General features: G+C 38.5%; 1 protein-coding gene across 1 annotated transcript in view; it reads right to left on the minus strand.

Moving 5' to 3' along the window:
* The window catches only part of ghrhrb (growth hormone releasing hormone receptor b), a 68,939-nt gene extending 45,280 nt beyond the window's left edge, over positions 1-23,659 (minus strand). The window contains exons 1-2 of the mRNA XM_007248174.4: positions 23,300-23,659; positions 3,774-3,882 (exon numbers count right to left, since the gene is read on the minus strand). Coding sequence (XP_007248236.1) covers positions 3,774-3,882; positions 23,300-23,380 — 190 coding nt within the window. The 5' untranslated portion in view covers positions 23,381-23,659. The remainder of the gene's footprint in view (positions 1-3,773; positions 3,883-23,299) is intronic.
* Between the last annotated feature and the right edge of the window lie 655 nt (positions 23,660-24,314).

The raw sequence follows: 24,314 nt of genomic DNA on the forward strand, positions 1-24,314 counted from the left end.
GTTAAGCTCTTTTTAGCTGCTCCGGTTTTTGTGGTGCTGCTGCTTTCTATTTTAGAGCTTAGATTCTCTGCCCGAATCCCACCTGACCTGAGGACCGACCCGAAATCAGGCTCCTATTTTTATTTTATATAAAGCTCTGGTGTGATAATCACAATGTTGCTAAGTAACCAATTATTATTGTTCACTAAAGCGAACGAAATAGCGAAAATTGAAAGTGAAAAACATTTGTGTTAACTGAATCTAATAAAAACGGTAATTAAAAGGAAAAACATAACTATCTCGAACTGTATTTTGTGTTTATAAAACTAACTAAAACGAACTGAAATTACTGATAGAATACCCTCATTTTTGTGTTTAATTTATTTATAAGCGCTGTTGTACAGCGGAGTTGTACAGCGGGAGTTGTTGTGCCGAGCGCGCGGCACTCGTGGTCCGTTAGTTCTTGTGTAAAGCGCTCGCGCTAGCAAGCCCACCCTAAAATGAACAGAAAAATTAAAAACAAAATAAAATTAAACTATAATAAAAATGAAAACTGTAATCACGTAGCTCTGGGCGCACGTGAACGCCTCCGCGTTTGACTTGCAGCATTGTGTGTAGCTGTTCTTAAAAATCATTTAAATTAAATAATAGTTCTATGCTTCTATGTTACAGTGTTAATTAACATAATTCTGATTATATTTCGCTCATTCAATCAGCCCGAAAACAGACAGTTTATGGGGCGGATCGGGTCAGGCTCATAATGACAGTTTATGGTTCGGGCTTGGGCAGAATGTGCACGGGCTCCGGCTGGGTCGGATTTTTTGGGCACGATCTAAGCTCTATTCTCTTTTGGTGAAGCTGTTATATTAATACCATTTTAACGGGCATTAAATTGTTGTTTTTGTCCATTATTTTGTTTTATATATACATATTTCTTTTGAGTGTGGCTTGGTTTGTTAAATTTCATCCCCAGACGCGTTTTTCCGCTTTTTTCAGTATTACAAGTTTTAGTAATTTTCTTTGGTTGTGTGGAGAATTTCGTTTAATTTTTTTGAAATTCGTTAGATTATATTTTTGTCAACATTTTGGGTTTATTTTCGTTTGTTATTTTTTGTTATTTTTCTAATAATAATAGTAAATGCATAATTGATTTCCTTTTTTTGACGGGCGAATAATAAAAAGTAACACGATAGTTACTTTTACTGGTAACTAATTACTTTTATAGTGGAGTAACTCCGTTAGTAACTCAGTTACTTTTTTGGAGAAGTAACGAGTAACTATAACTAATTACTTTTTCAAAGTAAGTGCCCAACACTGTTTATATATAAGGAGAAGTACAGTCCTCTAATAATCCTGACTAACCAGTAATTATTATTTCAGCGCAGCTGATGCTGGAATATCCTTAAACAGTTTTAGTCCTGCCCTTTTTCATTTCGTCTAAAAATAATTTAAATACTGAAAATATCAAGTGTTAATTTGATTTTATTTACTTAGATTTTCGTTTCTGAAGAAGAGACGTCAGTTATTTTATACTAGAGCTTATAGATAGGGCTTGCCTTGCATAGTCAGGGCTCATTCCAAATGCACTCCTGCCATCAACGCTAAGCATAGTTTCGTTTGGAGAGAAATGCTACAACACGGATGCAGTTGAAATTCTATTCTTTTTCAGTAAATGAAGCAACATCACAGATTACTAATCATGAGAGAAAATATAGACTTTGGGACACTGGATTGTAAAAATGGATGCCTTACCCGTTGAAAGTCTTGCTCACTCTTGAAACCTTGCTGCGTTCCAAGTAGCTGCCCGCAGATGTGCCGGATTAAAATCGGTGCGGCCAAATAAGAAAATCGGCCGATGCCGATTGATAAAAAAATAACAAAAATCGGCCGATTAAATCGGCTGGCCGATCGATCGGTCGGCCTCTAATAGAAACAAGGAGGGGGTTCAATATTAAAAGCCACTTTAATAGTTTAAAAAGACCAAAAGGATCACACAAAGGTCTGCATGCAGGAAGTAAGGGGAAGTGAGTAAAGGGGAATGATGCACAGCTCTGAATGCTTTGTTATTTCATCAACATATCATCTTGTCCTGGTCAAGGCTACTGTAACCAAATGTAATCAAATGTAATCAAAAACTCAAATCTCTTCAAAACATTTAAATTTTGCAGTGATGCTTTAAAACCCCAGTGAATAGTCATACTTTATTTCTCCAGAATCAGTAAAAACATTTATAAGCAGTCCATGTTTACTTTAATTAAAACTTCCAGTGTGAAAAAAAACAGATCATATCTTCATCTCAACAATATTGCAATTCTTTTACTGCACTGCATTCAGAGCTGAGCCAATGAGCTGAGAAGAATTCAATTATTCCTGTAAACAGACTTAGGGCTCAGACTGTGGATATATAATTAACATGCATGAATATTTAGCAAGACTGAATATTCATGCTGACTAGCCTGTAGAGTGGGTCAGTCTTCTAGTTGTTTACTATTTTTTTTACTAAACAAGGCAACATCAGTAAGCGAGGGGTTTAGATGTAGGCTAATGAGATAATGAAAGAATTATTTGGATTGATCACTCAGTTGCAATAATATTAGATTACTCGTGTCACAGCTGCTCAGAAACAAAAGACACAAATAACAAGTGTTTGTTCTTGTATAACATCTCCTTTTTACAGCAAGCTCGATAAAGCCTTGCTGTCAACAATGTCTTATATCATTCTGGCAAGAATGAAACCGAAACTTCACGTGAAAGGTTGCTGTTTTGCGTGTCATTTATAAAGTGCAAACTGTAAAATAAACATTAGATCTTTCAAAGATTGAAACCTCTTTCTCCAGCTGTGTAAACATAGCTTTAGTTCACTGAACAGCCACTTAACATGCTCTTAGATATTAGCCTTTATCTGTGAATTGTGTGTTAACATGTCTCAGTTAATTGGAACACTGAATAGACCGGCCTGTTCTGAGCAGTTTAATATGCATAAAACTAAAACACTTTTTTAAGGGGAAGACCTATGAGTAGAGTTTACTCTAGAACTTTGGTGTGCAGCACCACACACTGAAAAGAAACGAGTCATTATGGTTTGATTACTGAAGTAATGCAATGAAAGAATTGGGTTATATCGATCCTCTCAGGTGGCCCTCAGCTCCCTCATCATCAGGCATGATTGAACACCTCCGGTTTGAGTAACTGCTTTTAATCTCCTAAACCTTTACACTTGATTACATCCTATAATTGCCTTTGGCTGACTTGGCCTACACTAGGAAGGTCAATATTTGGAAACTTCTAAAGTAACGGCTAGATCTAATTTCTAGGATTTCCTAAGGATCATTCAAATATTTGAATCAGTCACATTTAAGGGTTTTTCTATGAGGAAAAACTCTAACTTTCAATGAAAGTCAATGAAAAACATTTCATTTCAAATTACACCTCTAAATCAAATCTTTGGCCTGATCTTATAACCTATCATTAATTTACAGTCAATCACAAAGTAAAGACACATTTGTAATAGTACAGAACTCAAACACAGTCAAAAGGGCATGTCAGATTATGCCAATACAGCTGTGAACAAACAAGATAATACAGAATATATGAATGATAACATGTACTTCCAATATAAACCTATAAATCAGACTGTATAAAGTTAGGCAAGGCACAGGGGAATGACGTAAATCTGAAACGAAATGTTCAGAGGTGACGGAAACTGGCTTGTTATAAGTTAAATAAACAGAACAAGATCAAACAGATAGCAGGACATGGAAGTAGCAAAGGTATCAAACATAAAGTTAGCTTACCAGATGGCGCGGTGTGATTACTCCTCTCTTTTTGCCGAGTGTAACTGCACTGCTCTTGAGCCTTCATGTGCTGAGCCACCAGGGCACATGCTGGGTGAATTGCTTCCCCCTGTCAAAAGGTAATTTAGAACTGACTGTGAGAAACTAGAGAAACCAATTGTTTCATATTCAGTGTATCTCTCAGTTGAATTGAGTCAAATATTTTTCTAATGCGTGGCCCACAATTCAAGATTTTTACAACCCTAAAACACAAAGCACGCAGAGACTCCACACATAAACGCATGATTCACAGAATTCTCTGTTTTAATTGTTGTTAGTCATCATATCCCCCACACCACACAATCTGCGCTGAATGAAACACCACACCCTTTTTAAATCATTGCTATTGCTAGTTACTTTGTGCTTAAACATCCAAGAAAAGGTAATAACAAAACTACTATTTAAAAAAGAATTACTGAACACTTCACCTTTTATTATCCCAGCAGATATACCAACAAAGCAGTGCAATTATAATCATGCATTTACGTTAGCAGTGCTGCTGCTGTTTAGATTTAACACTGAAATAAGGCTTAAAATAAATGAGTAAAATACTTAGACTAAATAAAATGGTGATCAATGAATTGTATAGTGATGAGAGCGAAAGAAGAAAAGGAGAAAAAGAGATTTTTTATTCATGATTTTTGTTTTGCTTGTCTTTCATTTGATCAGTGTAACATGATGGTACATTACACATACATTACACACCTATTGTAGTGGTTGGTGTTCCAAATATTGCACAAAACCTGATATCTCTTCTAAGAACCCATTTAACAGAAAGCACGCTATATCTGGGGTAACTATAAATACAGCTACACTGAGTATAAACCCACATACTGAGTATTAGCCCACATTGGGGAAAAACAACAAAGAATAATCCCCACTTCCTTCCCCATCACAATACACCACATGCACAAAACAAACACATTTAGTCCACCAGTAGATAATCTTCTGCAAGGAAATCCATGAAAAGTACTTAACAAAGAATGAGAGAGAGAGAGAAAACGAGAGAGAAGGAGAGAAGGAGAGAAAGGCAAAGATGCGAAAGAGTGAAATGCAAAGATGAGAAAGAGAGAGTGAAAGAGAGTGAATAACAAGCGTGGGATGCTTGCCTCCCTTTTTGTTAGATAAGAAAGAAGCGCAATGGTGCATTGATATTGTGCATAGCCTGTGTTTCACCTCTTCGCTGCATAAAGATATGATGACCCCCACGCTCCCCCTGAGAGCAGTAATGGAGATGGGAAGAGGTGGCTGAATGGTAATGAACTGATCGAGCCTTGGGTTAAAATGGAACATGTTCCAAGTTTCCAGCTGTAAAGTTTTCTGAGGGTATTATTATACTAGCAGAATAAAACATCTTTTCTTAGGTCAGCTAAGTGTTCACGTAGGCCGTAGCAAAAGCTAATAGGACTAACACAAAGACGCTCAGCCTCTGCTGACCATATTTCAGCTGCGTGTTTTCCTGTTTAACCTCTTAACCTTCACAGACTCGTCATCTGGTGTAGGATTCAATTTATATTTATATTTGTTTCAAATAATGATTTAATAATAACTGAATAATAATCCTGAATGTTGTTTACAACGAAAAAAAAAATGCAGTTAATTTTCTCAATTTAAATGTGTTTGCCCCTGATCTAGTCTGAGTACTTTAATCAGCAGACATCAATCCAATCGGTTTTTACAGATAATAAATAAATAAATAAATCTTAATATTATCTTATATCTTGTAAATAGCTAGTGTCTGTTTAAAAAAAAAAAAACGATTTCTTTGTAATATTTACAAACATTTGTAAATTTAAGAGTAGTCAAAAATAATAGATGAGTAGAAATTGTAAGATAATTAAAAATTGTTTTAATTATTGATTTATGTGAATTAATGAGGCAGCTTTTAATTAGCATTAAATTTCAAGTGCACATGCAGAACCAGAGTATAAAAACTACTATGTTTATTCATAATTTTTGAGTAGGAGTGTGCCATATTGTAGCGTATGCAATATCATCGCCAAAAGATTTTACACAATAAAAAGGCCATATCGCGACATCTTCTTCGACATATTCTTCTAAAATAAGTCTAATTTGTATTTGTTTTCATATTTGCTGTATTTTATTTAAATTGTTGTTTTTCATTTTTTTGTACAGTCACTGAATATGTTGCATTATTTTTGTTGTTACATTATTTTGTTTTGACTATTTTTTATACAAAAATGAACTTATAATTCTAAAAGTTAATTACAAAAATATTTTTTTGTTTCTACTGAATGTATGAAACTAATACTAAATAAAACTGTAATATATGTTTGGTTGAATTAGTATATTCTTAAGATTTTGTCATATCACTAAGAATACTGTTATCACAAAAATACCCTAAAATAGCATGATATTATTTTAAAGCCATAAAACCCAGCCTTTTAGGCTTTTAGGAAAGACTTCAAAAATGGCTTTCTTGGAATTACATTATTTTTAAAGCTGTCTGTGATTCACTATAATAAATAGCTTTCAAATACAACTGCGTTTTTAACCATAAACTACAAGAAAATAAAAACTGGTATTTGGTAGGGTATTTGCCACAGTTTTCTGGTTACACTCCCTAAGATGTCCAAATACATAGTAATAGTCAATACAAAGTTGTGAGTCAGGGGAAAACGTGATTCTTTAAATGTAGTACAAACGGCAAAACTATAAATTTAAATAATTATCAGTTATTAGACATTATATTCTAAGTTTCTAACTAAGCCACATTAAACGGCTATTTTAAATCTAATACTTCGCCGTTAGATTCTGGACCTGTGTCTCAGCGTTTTTTAATGAAGTGAATACATTTTGTGGAGATGCTTCTAACACTGCAGCACAATGCAGTCAAGAAACATAGAATGTAGATTGGGCTTACAATAGCCGATACCTAATCAATAAAATATGCCTGATTCTTGCTCTGACATTTTCTCCAAAAGTTAGTCAATTCCATTTTCCACCCACTAGCTAAATCTTCCTTTATCACATAATACTACCAGCACTGAGTGGGTCATGGCTAACATATGCTTCCACCAAGAACCCAGAAGCCAATTATGCTTTCTCTTAGGTATGGATGAGCAAATGCTTAGATAGCTGCACTGCTTACAAACACCCATTTTTATGGATTTTTAATGTGTGTATGATAAATCACCTAGCATTGCTTTAGGCAATAACTATTGACATAACAGCAGAAGCAACTGGAGGAAGACACTAACTAATATGCTTACATTGGCAGATTTGGCACAGAAAGTGAAAGTGGCCCAAATTTGATTTTCTCACCAAATCTAAGTCTAAGTCTTAGTTTAGGCTGTTCACACATTTTTTTAATGTGATCCATATCTGGCATTTGTCTGAACAGTTTGCACTGTGTAAATGACATGCATGTGCTAAACGGCAATGCTTCATGTGAAATTTCAGTTTTATCCTTAAATTTTTTAATCACAAAAACTATAAAGGAGTTCAGGCTGACAGCTGGGATTATTACCACAAATGTGTTCAAGCTCCCTGTAAAAAGGGCATGTTTTTGTTTAATTTCTTTAAACTTACAAAATGAGTGTGTACAAAATGAGTATAAAATACATCATTTAGGCATGAATGGAGAAAAATTACTTTTTCTTATTATTTTTATTAATAAATAACCTAGCACATGTACTGAAAATAGCAGGTACTAAGTGAAAGCTCAGAAACCCAATATCAATATCCCAGTTACTAAAGACTTTTTCTTTTTTAATAAACAGAAAACATTTAATTTTTTTTTACAGTTTAGGGATGACAATATGATGAAAAAATCTTATTTCAATATGTTTCAGACGAATGCCGATATACAATATAATGTGAAAGTATCAGTATTGATTTGTGACAAAACATATTAAACATATGGTTTATTTAAATAGCAAATATAAAACTGTGTATCTATGTAAGTATTTTACTGGCTCAGAAAAATGCACTGTATTATGTTGTTTGAGAAAAGTCGTCATGCTGCTTCTTTAATTACAATGATTCTACAAAATAATTTTAACCTATGGAAAACAAACCATCTCCAAACAAACCACCCATGTACAAACTTTTTGTTTTTGTAATTAATGAGACATATATGTTAACATGCACAGCAGGCACAATACAGTACCAGTCAAAAGTTTGTACACCTCTTGTCATTCAAGGTGTTTTCTTTGTTTTTATGATTTTTTTACATTGTAAATTTAATATTGAATACATTAAAGCTATACGGGAACGCATGTGGAATTATTATGATAACCAAAAATGTTTAAAAAAAACAGAATTTGTTTTATACTTGAGATTCTTCTGAATATTTTAATCTCAGTGGCTTTATTAAGTAGAGTCACCTGGAGTTTGTGGAAGTGCTGAACAAGAGTTGCTTCTTTTCCTTTACGCTGTGAAGCTCCAGCTCATTCAAAATCACCATCTCAGTTGGGTTTTGGTCAGGTAATTTTGGAGGCCAAATGCTTTTTTACTGTTTACCATGTAATTCCATATGTATGTGAATGTGAATGTGAATGTGAAAAATACCTTTATATTTTTCATGTCTATAATATTAATCTACAATGTAACAAAAAATAATTATATAATAAAATAAAGAAAAACACTGAATGAAAAGGGGTGTCCAAACTTTTGACTTGTACTGGATGTCAATATGTTTTTTTGTATAAAATGGTTTTGAATATGCCCAGCTGTATCCTATATGACATAAAAGATCAGATTTTGGTCCATTTGCCTGCTGTGTGAACGTAGCCTATGGGGCTCCAACTCTATACAGAGAGACAGAGCACAGTGAAGACGTGGTGGTGTAGGTGTGTGTGGGGAAACCTGTAGGTGTCTATAGTGTGTAAAAGAGCCTGTGCGTTATGGTGGAGATTATGTGTGTGAGAGTGTGCGAGGGAGGGGGTGTAAAAGAGAGAGAGTGTGTGTAAATGTCTTGCCGTGCCCCACTCTAGAGCAGATGGTCACTCTGTAGGTGGCACTGACCTCTGGCCCCTGCTGACAGGGCAGAGGCTACAGAGGCTGCAGAGCTGTGGATGATTCCTGCACGCATGTACCCAAAGTCTCCCTAACTCTCCAAATCTATCTGTGAGTGTGTGTGTGTGTGTTCATGTGTGTGTGTTCTCATTCAGGTGTGGAAGGACAGAGAAAAGAGAAAGCAAGAGAATGGGGCACAAAGACAGAAATACGGAGGATGGTGGGTGGTAGAATTTTTGCAAGCTTGACTGCTGGGGTTTGTTTGCGAGTCAAACACAGCAAAAAGAAACAAAATCTGGCAAAATTCTGCTCCATGATCTGAAATGAGCAGCCCACCACCTCGCTCTAGTCTTGCCCTGCTTGTGTGAAAACCTTACAGAATCCTCTGGCTAATTGTGTTTGAATGTCAGATCACAGGAGGCAAAATGAATAAAACAGCTGCTGCACCAATATATCAAAAGAATTATATATTTATATAAAATATGCTAAGTTTCAGAGTCTTTGCAAAGGACACTGCAGTAACTGCACCTGTTAAATACATATAGCTCAAGAAAAAAAGATGGGATGCATTAAAAACAAACTACTTTCCACTTGAAAATTAGGCTACAGTGGGGAAAAATGATTATAATATAGATATGTAAAGAACAAAAGGAAGGATCATCACTAGCAATGAAAAAGTGTGTTTAGATGAAGTTGAAGATGAGGAAGATGGGGAATGTGGAGCAGATCAATATCTTGGTCTTGATGACACAAAAACATTGTATTATCATTTTGGTATGTTTGTACCTTTTAATGTAATGTGAATTTGAAAGTTGCTCAATTTAATGAATTAAATGCTCTAAAATTACTTTTTATGTAGGCTTCAGTTGAAAGTTATGTTGTAATTTCTTTCGCTCTAATGGTTCAATTTTTGCATTTTTTACCACAACAGTGAGAAATGAGCTTTTGCACAATAGTGAAAATATTATAGCTAGGACTGTTAATTAATATATATTATGAATCAGGATGCACTGAATATTAGGCAACTGAAAATATTAGGCATGCATCGATGTGATAATTCTGGGCTGATGCCGATATCCGATATTTCACATGTATATATCAGCCGATGCCGATACTGATATACACATTTATAACTTAAAGAGAGAATAGACACCAAAAATTAGAAAAATAAAAAAACATAAAAACTAGCTTAAATCAATCAATTTAAAAGTAGTGCGGCTAATGTGAGCTGCTTGTTTCCTTTTCCGTCATACAATAAATACGTCAGCAAATATCAGCCTGAAATATCGGTCATTAAAAAACTCATGCCCATAATTAAAAAAAAAAAACTATTATTGGTTGATACTAATGTTATGATGTCATCAATGTGCATCCCTAGGAAATATTACATCAAAATGTTAAACAAATAGCTTCCAGCATATTCATGGCTGAATAAGTTACAGACATAAAAAATACAAAGACAAAAATATTGCAGTGTTAGGACATTTTTAACAGATATGAAAGATGCAAGCTATACAGGGCTAGTTAAGATAGCTAGCTACTAACATTAGCTGAGGTAATAGCTTTGCCACGCATGTTTTGTTTATTAAAAGACTGACTATGTCTGTCTGTGTAAATGTATGTGTGACGTATTATTGCTGTGGTAAATGTATGATTATAATACACCTATAAAGTAAATTTCATGTTAAAATAGCACTGCTTAAGCCTGATTCAAGCCTGATTTGGTCTTGGTCTCGCCCACAGAATCAATGGCCCAATCCCTTGGCCACTGACATTAAACGTTGCAGAGTGAGACAAAGGAGAAAGCTAATAGACAGATAAGGATCCTACTGCCAGTCAGATAACGTCTCGTGGCCCCAAGGCCAATGCTCAGAAAGACGTGGAGTCATTATGATAGGAAATGAACCACCATTCAGGAAAGGCAAAGCCAGGTCATTAGAAAGCTCACCAAGCAACAACCACATTTAATTACACCATTGATTTGTTGCTCTTCTCTTGACTTGACTTGGTAGATCATGATCTTTCACCCAAATCTGTACAACTAGTATCTTTCCCGGGCATTAGCTAAACAAAGTAATTGGTCATGACAGGGGAGAGTGTGTGTTTTGGAAAACTACCTTAAAACTCTGCCTAATTTTGGACTTAACGTTGAGTTGATTTAATTAACAAGAAAACAAGGGAATGACAATGGAAATGTCATAATCCAATACAACAAGACCCAACGATAGTAACCTTCAAAATTTTTCATCAATTCTCTCAATTTATATAAAAATGGATATAACAGCCTTTTAACAATTTTTAAAAGGTCAAGATAATTTAACTATTTTTATTAGCTTTACAACCAAATTTAAGGCAGAAGCAGTTTTACCATTTGCATGACTAAACATATAATATGCTTCCATGTAAGACTCATACTGCAAATACTTCCCTCCACTACCACCACAATCTATTTTCAGCTTTGCCAATGAAAGCACGTTGTTGATTTGCAGAAAAATATGTACCGGATATGTTTTGGATTTAATGAGATGACAATAGTAGATGCTAAATAAATTACACATGTAATACAACTAGTCCAGAGTTAACACAGGAAAAATGTCTTACATTAAAAACTCACAAGGCCTCAATAGGATTAGAGTCAGTGAGTCATTGTTATTTTATGACTTCCTCTTTCTCTCATTAGAAGTGTATGATGATGAACTGTTTTTCACTTTTGAAGTTACAAATTAGGTTGGCTTTAAGTGTAATTTCTAGCTGGCTATAATCTGCAGTCATTCTTGGGAAACAGAAAATAATTGAGTTCATTATATTAGATATAAAATCTAACCCACTTCTACACAAGTAATCTTTGATCTACAGTACATCATAATAAAAGCCGCCAATATTGCAAAATTCCACAACATTTGAATGATTTTTAAGATACTAAAAAAAGGCAAGCTATAAGTCCACAAAGGACATACCTTCAAATAAATGAAATGAATACTTTACCCATTGGAAATGCACACAGTTAGTTTGTCTAGTTCCTTTAAAGAAGTACTGCCAATAGAATAGGACCCTCTGGAGCAGAAAAACGTAATAGAACGTCTTTCTTGGACAGCAGAGACAGTTTCTGCAATGAAAGATAAACTGTTTTTTTTTTTTATTCAGAAGACATAATGAATGAGCAGGTGTCCCAATATTTTCACTATATAGTGTATGAAATAAGAGAAATTTGATTTTTTTTAATTAATTGATCACATAATATCACTAGTAAACACTGGAAGGATATATACAAAACAGTGAAGAAGACAATTGGCTTCCTTTTCAGTTCATAACTGTCACGCCGCCTCGTTCTCCTTCCACACTACCGGACTCCATTTCCCAGATTCCCGTTGATTATGACACCAACAGTATCCGTTCTACTTCACCCAATCACATTTCGCTCCGACGCTCTGATTCACCTGTGTTCTGAGTTAGTTCCGGTTCATACCCATCTAGCTCCGGTATTTAAGTCCGCAGTATGTAAACAAACACCGCGAGGTATTGTTAACTGATGTTGCATACTAAGCGTTCTCCTATCGTTTCTCGTTTTGGCTTTATGGTTACGACTCTCTTTTTGGATTATTGGTTTATGTCTTTTGTCTTGCCCTTATTGGATTTATTGCATGGTAGTACTGATACTCGGCTACGAACTCGGACTGTACTTTCGACTACGTCTTTGGTTTTCGGTGAGATCTTTGTTTGCCTGGCTTTACTGTTTTTTGTTATACTGCCTGTTAATAAACCTGTTTGCTTATTTTACTCGGCTTGCGTCACTCCTCACTACCTGGCGTTACAATAACTATTGTGTTTATTTTATGTTGTATTTTTAAGTCATAAACAACAACTTATTTATATGAATAGTGAATCAAATATAAATATATTGTACCTCAGCTGTAATTACACAATGAATTCAGCAGTGTTAAATCAACACTGGTAAATTAACTGTGTAAGTGGTGATAAAAACAAGGCAGGATTTTATCATTCATGAGACCTTTGTGTAGTATTGAACAACAGCAGAACCATATCCATGTATCTTCACAAAACAAAATCAATGAAACCACTACTTCCTAACTCTCTATCGCCAGTGGAATCAAATCCTTATCTTCACATAATTGTTAAAATGTTATTGGTATTGCAGATATGTTTACATTTAACGGATGTTTCACCTGAAGAGCACAAACTATTTTCCAAAGCGCGTCTAAGTGTTATGACCATCTTAACTGGTAGAATGGGAGTGTGAGATACTCTCTCAATATTTCATCTTGTTAAAGATATATGAACAGTCAGCCAACTGAACTCATCATTTTGCCGATCCTCTGGTTTAGTTACTGAGAACACGCTAAAAATGGAATACTTAACTTTTTCACATAAAAAAAAAAAAAATCAGAGCAGACTTGTCGCAATAATAACATTATTGATCGAACTTATAACAATATACAATACAATACAGACATGACCTCAATCATTTTTGCTGACCTCAATATTAGCCATAATGTTTTTCTGAGTGCCTATTATTTTGAACAAGCTAGCTTTTTTTTAATGTATGCTTTTTTTTTTATTTAGGACATTTCTATTTTAAATAATTGATTTTTCCAATGTCTAAATAACTCTAATAATTAAAAATGTTGATTAATCTAGAAGCGTGCAATTATATCATCAAATCAGAGGCAAAAACTGTCTTAACTGATAGGCATATAACACACCAAGTAAACTCTTAATTAATTTCTCTTATGAGCGATCAGTAAAAGCATAAAACGGCATCTTGTAGACATCCAACCAGCACTGCAGCCACCATCTCGTTTCTAGTCAAGTCAACTCAAGAAGCTTTTATTGTGATTCCATTTGAGTCCAGGTAAACAGTACAATGAAATTACATTCCTCCGGAACCATGGTGCAACATTGAACAAACAGTACTATATAGACAACATAAGCAAACGTGCAACAAATTTTGTAAAATAGAACTAGAACTGTGCAACAAAAAACTGAAGACTAAAAGCAGAAAAAATGTTTATACATGTTTATTTTTTGTCTCACTCAAATATTGCAAATGTAATTTGCTTATTTTGGGAATAATGACCTTAATCACCCTGACTTAGCATTTTCAACTTAAGTAATTTAAACACAAAACAAGCACTGGACAAATTATTCTGATTCTTGAATCCAAATTTAAATCAAACATATCAGTGATTTTAGCTTGACTAATTTAGAAATTTTGAGATTGCTTATTTTAAGAAGTCTTACTAAGATTTGCTTTTCCCATTGGAAATTTACACATATTTGTCTAGCTTTTGCCAATGGATTTTTTTTGTAGTGTTTATACAGTTAGAAATATATATGAAAATATTGGATATCCACACTGGCCCATGACTCCCGTATCAGAGTATCTTTAACATTAATATTAATTTCTCAATATTCCATCTTGTAAAAGCTATAAATCTAAAACAGTCCGCCAAAATTCTATACAACTGAACTCATCACTTATTTACTTAGAACACATTAAAATGCATGATTTTTTTTTCCTTTTCACATGAAAAAGACTATTTCACAGAAAATTAGGATAGAGAGATCAGTGCATCCAATTTTTAATGTCCTGTGGATTTTTGTTTCTCCTGCGACCATCACACCTGTTAAACCCATTCTAATAAACCTAAAGTGTGTAAGATTAACGTAAGTGTTAGAGAAGCTAGCTAGCTAAAGGACTACAACAAGCAGAACATTGTGAGAAGTACTGCTCTTGATGGGACAGCCTGGGACCGACTGATAGGAAAATAACACGCCAAGTAACACGCCTCTTAATTAATTTCTCTTATAAGAGCAACCAGAACTCCAATCTTCACTGCATGCATAACAATCCATTACCTAAGATCTAAGAGCAGTCAGTGAAAGCCTGTATCTTGTGGAATACAGAGCAGAGCTGCCCAGGAAAGCTAGTTTTATCTTCAGTGACAAACTCCAGTTTCTGCTTAGAAGCTACACAGCAGTATCATATTAGCACACTGTGTTATATTTACTCTTACAGGGTCTTATGAACACTGATAGGAAAATAATACACCATGTAAATTCTTAATTAATTTCTCTTACAAGAGAAACCAACACTGCAGTCTCCACTTCTTGCATAATGATTCATAACCGAAGACAACATCAGTCAGTGAAAGAAACCTGTATTTTTATGGAATACAAAGCAGAACTAGTAAAAGAAAGGCTGTCCAGAGAAAGTAGCTAGTTTGTCTCCACTCACATTAGAAGCTACATAACATTGTCCTATTAATACACTGGCTTAAATTTGCACTCATTAACACTAAAGACATTGCAGTGTATGCAGTGCAAAAATGGGGAACTGCCAAATAAGGACCTTTAATAAAGATAATAAATAATAGTTAGATGTGAGTATTTAGAATGAAGTATCCTGTCTTGATGTTAAAGTAGTGAATAAAGTGTCCTGTCCTAAAGCTCATTTATGAACACTGATCCAACCCTCCTATCAAAGCTCCTATATCATTTCTAACAGCAGAAATGAAATATTACACGTTTACCTATCTAATAGGCTTAATATAGGCAGAAATATGCATGGAAAATATGTATCTGCACTGGCCCATGACTCCCATATCACAGTATTTCTAAAATTAATACTTCCATTTTCTTAATATTCAATTTTGTAAAAGACCTATAAACAGTCAGCAAAAGCCCTAAAGGTCTGACCACATCACTTTACCAGTGTTTCTGCAGCTTACCTACTTAGAAAGCAATGAAATGCCTGACTTTCCTTTCCCTTTCCACATGAAAAAGACTATTTCAGATTATTTCACAAGTAAGAGCTGAGTGCACCCAATTTGTAATGCCCTGTCCATTTTTTCTCCTGTTTCTTCTGTTTCCATCACACCTGATCCAACTAATAAACCTAAAAGTAAACTGTATGAGGGGGTAGCAAGGCTAAAGGACTACAACATGGAGACCATTGCTCTTGATGTCTTAATTAGTTTCTCTTATAAGAGCAACCAACACTCCAGTCTTCTCAGCCTGCATAACAATCCATGAGATAAGATCAGTCGGTGAAAGTAGACAGTATGTTGTGGAATACAAAGCAGAACTACTCCGGAAATCTAGTTTGTCTCCACTGACAAACTCTTAATTTCTGCTTAACACAGTATCGTATTAATTTACTTTTACAGTGCCCTCATTAAAAACACTGACTGAAAAATAACACAAAAAATAAGCCCCTGTATAGAGCCCCTAAGGTGTTATTACATAAAAAATATGGGTGGTTACAACTTATTAAGGCGTGTGTCACGTCTGGTGCTGTTAGCTCCTCTGTCCCTTCCACACCCAGCTCTAACGGAGGTTCTCAGGTTAACAACTACACTACCCAGAATGCACCACCCGCTGACATCACGCACTCACCTGATCACGTGACACCTCACCTGCTTCCACCAGGAAGCCCCGAATACTGATTACTGGCACTATAAAGGTGCACGCCAAACAGACTTCATCGCCGCGTATTGTAGGTTATCCTCGTACAAAGCGTTACTTATCTCTTGTCTCAGTTACTTTGTATATGACCTTGCTTTTGTTTACTCGACGCCGATTCTTGCCTCTGCCTTTGATATTGGATTGTTTGTGTATGACCTGGACTGTGCTTTCACTACTGCCTCTTGGATTACCTCTGATACTGGATTGCTTGTGTATGAACTCTGGACTGTCTCTCGTTTATGGTATGGTTTTGTCTTCATTGCTCTGTCTACTGGTGATCACCCTTGTTTTTGTATCGACCCTGATTTCATCTGTTTATTATCATAATAAACACATTTTGTTTTTATCAGTATCTGCGCTTGTCTGCTATTCTGTTCTGACCATGACAGAATACGCGGCCGAACTAAATCAGATAGCAGATACTGAGGCTATTAGATCTGGTTTAGCCAACCAGGGGAGGCTACTCGGTCAGCACCAGCAAACGCTCGCTGGTGTGACCCAAGCTGTTTCTGAGCTAGCCCGCCAGCAAACCACGCAGCAGCAACAACTAGCTGAGCTGCTAGCTCACCTCAGAGGCGTAACTGAGCCTAGCCCTAGCCCGTTAGCTGCCCCCAGTATGCCCAACGCTAACTCTTCTGTACCTGGATTTTCTGTCTCTAAACCGGAGTTGTTTGATGGGGATCCGGAAAAATGCAGCGGTTTTCTTTTACAATGCTCCGTGTTTTTCAGTAATTCACCGCCTACAACCGATAAAGCTAAGATCGGTTTCATTATCTCACGGCTTTCTGGTAAGGCACTCGAGTGGGCTACAGCTATTTGGGAAGACCTTTCTGGGGCTAGTTACACTGACTTTTTGGCTACTTTCCGCTCAGTTTTTGATCATTCGCGTTATGGACAGTCTAATGGAGAACTTTTGCTGGCTCTTAAGCAAGGTCAGAAGCCGGTGGCTTCCTACGCTCTGGAGTTTCGCACTCTCGCGGCTGGTAGTGGGTGGAATAACGCTGCGTTGATCAACGTGTTTAGATGCGGACTTAATCCAGATATACAGAGGGAATTAGCCTGCAGAGATGATTCCCTGACCCTGGATCAGCTCATTTCACTGTCGATCCGGTTGGATCAACTGCTCTCGCGCCGACCCAAGATCAGTCCTCGCACTCAACACACTTCTGTGTCTCTGCCCCGCGCTCCCACTCCAGAGAAAGCTGCGCTGCCTGCCCCAGAGCCCATGGATATCCAGAAAACCCGGCTAACTCCTGAGGAGCGGCAGCGACGAATCCAGCTTCGCCTATGCCTTTATTGTGGAGAGGCCGGGCATTTCAAGGCTGAGTGTGGTCTCCTGACCCGACCTGTGAAAGCTCCAGCCCTGGGACAGCGCGTGGAGTGCTCTCCACGCGCTAACGTGGTACGTAAGCACAACACAATCCTTCGCTCTAAATGTTTTTCTTTGACTGTAAATATTATGTTACCTACTGGTATGCTCTCTGTCCCAGCGCTTGTAGATTCCGGGTCGGAGGGGAACTTCATCAGCCAGGACCTAGTTAAGGAGCATGGAGTGCCCACCAGAGAACTTCTACGTCCATTAGCCATCCATGCTGTTGATGGAAAGACTGTCCGCTCCAAGCCGGTTACCCTGCAGACTCTGCCCATCACTCTACAAGCCAGCGCTCTTCATTTTGAGGAACTACCACTTTTCGTGCTTCCCTGCACCGAGCATCCAGTTATCCTGGGCATGCCATGGCTGAAGACTCACGATCCCACTGTCTCCTGGCGCGATGGGGATATCACGGTTTGGTCTGCTCATTGTCATAAACATTGTCTTGCTTTGGATAGTTTAATCATTCAGTCTACTTCAGTAGAGAGTCCTGACGTTTCTGATCAGATGGTTGTACCCGCTGAGTATTCAGATTTTTTGGAAGTATTTAGCAAAGATAACGCTACTAAATTGCCTCCGCATCGTCCCTATGACTGTGCTATTGACTTAGTGGAGGGTGCCACCCTACCCAAAACTAGAGTCTACCCCCTTACGCTCGATGAGGAAAAGGCTATGCGTGATTATGTTAATGAAGCTTTGGCTCAAGGTTTCATTCGGCCGTCAAAGTCCCCCGTCGGTTCTGGATTCTTCTTTGTTAAGAAAAAGGACGGGGGACTGAGACCATGTATTGATTATAGAGGTTTGAACGCCATTACGAGAAAATTTGCTTACCCATTGCCCCTCATTCCATGTGCCCTTGAGCAACTGCGTACAGCTACCTATTTCACTAAACTCGATTTGCGCAGTGCTTACAATTTGATCCGCATTAGGGAGGGGGACGAGTGGAAAACCGCGTTTACCACTACTAATGGTCACTACGAGTACCTAGTCATGAGTTATGGTCTCGCTAATGCCCCCGCAGTATTTCAGTCGTTTATGAACGACGTATTTAGAGATATGATTGGCAAGTATGTGACACTTTTTATTGACGACATTTTGATCTATTCCTCAGACCTAGATTCCCACGTGCAGCACGTGCGCTCTGTTCTCCAGAGGCTTTTAGAGAACAACCTTTATGCGAAAGCCGAGAAGTGCGAGTTCCACCTTCAAAGAGTCGCATTTCTCGGCTATGTCATCAGCTCCCAGGGAGTTCTTATGGATGACTCTAAAGTAGATGCCGTAACTAGCTGGCCTGTTCCCCAGTCTATCAAAGATCTTCAGCGTTTCTTAGGATTCGCAAACTTTTACAGACGTTTCATACGTAATTTTAGTAGCATAGCTGCCCCCCTTACGGCGCTCACTAAAAATGCCACCAAAATTCTGAAATGGTCCCCTGAAGCTGACCAAGCTTTTAAGAAATTAAAAGCCGCCTTTGTCTCTGCCCCCATCCTGACGCATCCTAATCCAGATTTACCTTTTGTTGTAGAGGTCGATGCTTCTAATACCGGCGTCGGAGCAGTTCTCTCCCAACGCAGCGGTTCACCGCCTAAGCTTCATCCCGTAGCCTTTTTCTCAAAGAAAATGTCGCCTGCGGAGCGTAATTATGGGATTGGGGATAGAGAGCTGCTGGCTGTCAAATTAGCTCTTGAGGAGTGGCGTCACTGGCTGGAAGGTGCTGCACATCCATTCACCGTTCTAACTGATCACAAGAACTTAGAGTATCTCCGTACAGCTAAACGTTTAAACCCCCGTCAAGCTCGTTGGTCATTGTTTTTCTCACGTTTCAACTTCTCAATCTCGTTTCGTCCAGGCAACCGTAATACTAAAGCTGATGCCTTATCCCGTGTTTTCAGTTCCCCAGATGACACATGCCACGTTTCTGAACCCGAACACATTCTGCCACCCACAGTTAAAGTAGCTGCCATTAGATGGGAACTAGATGATCTTATCCAGCGGAGTCTGGTTAACACACGACCTCCGGAGGGTTGCCCTCCTCACAAGACTTATGTACCTGAACAATTTCGTGATCAACTTATTGGCTGGGCACATGCTGCTCTTACTTCCGGTCATCCAGGCGTTACACGTACATTGCAACTCATCTCAGCTCGGTATTGGTGGGAAACCATGCGAGCTGATGTTCAAACGTTCGTAGTTTCATGTTCTGTCTGCGCACAATGCAAAACACCAAAAACCCTTCCAGCCGGTAAGCTATGTCCTCTGCCTGTGCCTGAACGTCCATGGTCACATATTGCTGTAGACTTTGTTACTGATTTGCCTGAATCTGAAGGTTACACAACTGTCCTTACTGTTGTAGACAGATTTTCTAGGGGAGTTAAGTTTATCCCTTTTCCTGCACTTCCTACTGCTCTTCAGACCGCCCAAGCTATATACACCCACATTTTCAGACATTATGGGGTTCCGGAGGACATTTTGTCAGACAGAGGTCCTCAATTTACTTCTCGGGTATGGAAATCATTTTTTGAACATTTGGGTGTACACGTAAGTCTCACTTCTGGGTTTCACCCCACTAGTAATGGTCAGTGTGAGAGAGTCAACCAAGAGTTAGGAAAGTTTCTAAGGTTATATTGTTTCAAGCATGCGTCTGAGTGGTCACAATATCTAATTTGGGCTGAAATAGCCCAAAACTCCTTAACTAACTCCACGTCTGGTCTCACTCCCTTTCAGTGCATTCTGGGTTATCAGCCTCCGTTAGCTCCGTGGACAGCGTCGTCCACTGAGATTCCCGCTGTTGACGATTGGATGAAGCGGAGTGAGCAGGTGTGGGAGGAGACGCATCAGCAGATCTCGGAGGTCTTACGGAAATATAAGGAGCAGTCCGACAGACACCGTGGCACCACCCCCCAATACCAACCCGGAGACAGGGTGTGGTTGTCGACCCGGGACTTGAGGTTTGAGGGGGCCTGTAGGAAACTGCTGCCTAAGTATATTGGCCCATTTAAGGTGTTGTCTCAGGTTAACGAGGTGACTTATAAGATTGAGTTGCCTGCTCAGTACAGGGTGCATAACTCTTTCCATGTTTCTCTGCTCAAGCCTCTTGTCCCAGGTCCGCTTGCTGAGGGTGTTCCAGATGACGTGCCGCCCGCGGCAGTGGAGGGGGAGGATTCATCTACCTATGCGGTTCGAGAGGTGTTGGATTCACGCAGGCGTGGCGGTGTGCTCCAGTACCTCATAGACTGGGAGGGTTACGGCCCTGAGGAGCGTTGCTGGGTTGCCGCCGGTGACGTGCTGGATCCTGCTCTACTGGCCGAATTTCATGCCCGTCACCCTGGTAAGCCTGCTCCTAGACCCCGTGGGCGTCCCAAGCGCTCACTCTCTTCTTCGGCTCCGGTGCGTAGGGGTTCCCAGTCTCGCAACCCCCGCCTGCCCGTCACCTCTGAGGCTACGCCTGGTCCTCCCGCCGGTACTCCCTGCCCGTCGGGTGGACGTCGTCGTGGTCGTCCCCGTTCCGGCTCCGTTCCGACTCCCTTGGGGGGAGGTACTGTCACGTCTGGTGCTGTTAGCTCCTCTGTCCCTTCCACACCCAGCTCTAACGGAGGTTCTCAGGTTAACAACTACACTACCCAGAATGCACCACCCGCTGACATCACGCACTCACCTGATCACGTGACACCTCACCTGCTTCCACCAGGAAGCCCCGAATACTGATTACTGGCACTATAAAGGTGCACGCCAAACAGACTTCATCGCCGCGTATTGTAGGTTATCCTCGTACAAAGCGTTACTTATCTCTTGTCTCAGTTACTTTGTGTATGACCTTGCTTTTGTTTACTCGACGCCGATTCTTGCCTCTGCCTTTGATATTGGATTGTTTGTGTATGACCTGGACTGTGCTTTCACTACTGCCTCTTGGATTACCTCTGATACTGGATTGCTTGTGTATGAACTCTGGACTGTCTCTCGTTTATGGTATGGTTTTGTCTTCATTGCTCTGTCTACTGGTGATCACCCTTGTTTTTGTATCGACCCTGATTTCATCTGTTTATTATCATAATAAACACATTTTGTTTTTATCAGTATCTGCGCTTGTCTGCTATTCTGTTCTGACCATGACAGCGTGAAAACAAGATAATTAACGTTTTAGAATAATTAAGGAATAATTAAGGGACAATTAAGTCTTGGGGCAACTTATAAGACCAGGACCTATTTATCTCATTCACACACCTTAATAAGTTGTGGCCACGCATAAGGATCTTGTTCTTGTGGAGACTAATTCTTTTTTTTACATGATGTCACCTTAGAGGTTCTGAACCCCTGAGGTTACATCATATAAAAATGAAATGCATGGCCACGACTTATTAAAGTGTGGGAACAAGATCCTAATCTCTAATGTTTGGCCACAACTTATTACGGCATGGGAACGAGATGATTAAGTTGTGGTGACGACTTGTATGGCAAGGACTTAATAATCTTGTGTCCACGCCTTAATAAGTCATGGCTAAGCATTAGGCTCTTGTTCTCATACTTTAATCAGTTGACCCAACAACATAATTATCTTGTTCTCACACCTTAATTAGTCTTGGCCACATATTAGTAGCTCATTCCCAGGCTTTAATAAGTTGTATTAAAGCATAGGAATGCAATAGTCAAGTCGTGGGGGCAACTGGCCATACTGGTTGTTCCCATGTCCTAAGTTGTGGCCATGCATTATTATCTCATTTTAACATTTTAATGAGTCCTATTAGGCATGGGAACAATATAATTCATGGGGATGACTTATATGACATGGGGATGACTTATATGACAAGGGCTTAATTATCTCGTTCCCATGCCTTAATAAGTCATGGCTATGCATTTGGATCTCATTTACACGCTTTAATCAGTTGAACCCACACCTTAATAAGTTGTGGCTACGCATTAGTATCTCATTCCCATGCTTTAATAAGTACTGAGGCATGGAAAAGAGATAATTAAGTTATGGGGGCAACTGTCCATATTGGTCTTTTCCATGACTTAATTATGTTGTTCTCACATCTTGTTCCCCCATAACAAGTCCTACTCACAACTTCATTATCCTGTTCCTATGTCTTAATAAGTCGTGGCCACGCATTTTTTTTACATGATGTCACCTCTGGGGATCTTATGAGAAACAAACCTCTACTAGCATAATGATTTATGGTTTAAGATTCTAGAGCAGTCAGTGAAAGTAACCTGTATTTTTGTGGACACTAAAGCAGAACTGCTCAGAAAGCTAAATAACTAGCTTAGTTTATTTTCCAGTGACATCTTTTATCTTTCAAGTTTCTCCTTAGAAGCTACACGGCATTAAACCAGGGGTTTAATTTACACCCATAAGAACAGTGGAAAACTAGAGATATTGTTGTTTAAGCTGCATGAAGGAAAACAAATGGTGAAAAACTGAACATGGACTTGCAACACAGATAAAAATAGTGTTAAGTGTATTTCCTTAGTAAATACGTAAACATGTACTGTGTAAAAACAGCTAATTTACAGAAGACCAAGCAGCACAGCAGCTTCTAACTGGTTTCTAACAGCAGAACTGTCTGAAATAAAACTCAAATTACATTGTCAACAAACGTTTCTTGAAAAGCAGTAAAACACACACACAAAACTTCGTCCTCCATTAACTCACCGTTCGCCAGGTGCTGAGGTGAAGCCAGAGCGCGAGCAGCGAGGCTCGAAAAGTTGAACAGCGTCTGGAAACAAGTAGCATCTTCAGTATGTCAGTGTTTAAACGCCAGAGTTTTAATATTAGCCCAGTAAACGAGGAACGCCTCTCTAAACTGTGGGCTTTGTCCCCAATCCGGTCACATCCGAAGCCTACGTTATTGCATTTCTGCTCTAAAACAAGAACTCCGCGTGTTTCATCCTCTGACACAAAGCGAAGCAGCTTCGGTTCTCTCGGCTCCACTTCACTCCGTGCAGTCGTCGCGCGGTCTCCGCTTCTCCTTCTTTTCAGCTTCAGGCGGGCACGCGCCGCGCAAAACGGGCTCTTAGCTCCTCCCCTTAACGCTCAGTCTCGGGTATGACAGAAAAAAATGTCCATGCTTAAAGTCTAATTCAGTGTAAGCGGGGTGTGAGTGAGGAAGTGCACCTATAAGCTCTGGAGTATGTTTAAAATCTGAGGCACGTGCTCTGAGACCGCGCTCCATCCAGCGCGTCGCGCGCGTAATGGCACAGGCTGAGAGCGGAGCTGTGCAGAAACCTGGAACGTGTTGGAGAAAACCAAGTGGGCAAGGTGGAGGAAAATGGGAGAGCTAGGTGTCTTTTTACGGTGACAGAGTCATGATACTAAGGTTCAGGAGGGAGAAGGGGGTACATTTTAAATCAGCCTTATATTGTTACTTAGATCCATGCAGTCTAGATTCATAATTGAATGTGAGATTTGAAAAAGCTGTCTATCCATATCTATGCACATTTATACGCATTATCCATACACACATAAAAAAATGTTTGGCCCATTCACACGTTTTTAAACGTTTATTCATTTTGAAAGATGAAGGAAATTTACCTAAAACACACAAAACTAAACATCCCTTAGCCCTATATGATATTAATAAAAAAATTTTTGCTTAATAAAGTGATTTATATTCTTTGTGATTTTTTTTAGAAAATGCTGATTTTTTGAAACATCACTTCTTTATAAT

Source organism: Astyanax mexicanus, chromosome 5 (genome assembly GCF_023375975.1).
Source record: "Astyanax mexicanus isolate ESR-SI-001 chromosome 5, AstMex3_surface, whole genome shotgun sequence".
NCBI lineage: Eukaryota > Metazoa > Chordata > Actinopteri > Characiformes > Acestrorhamphidae > Astyanax > Astyanax mexicanus.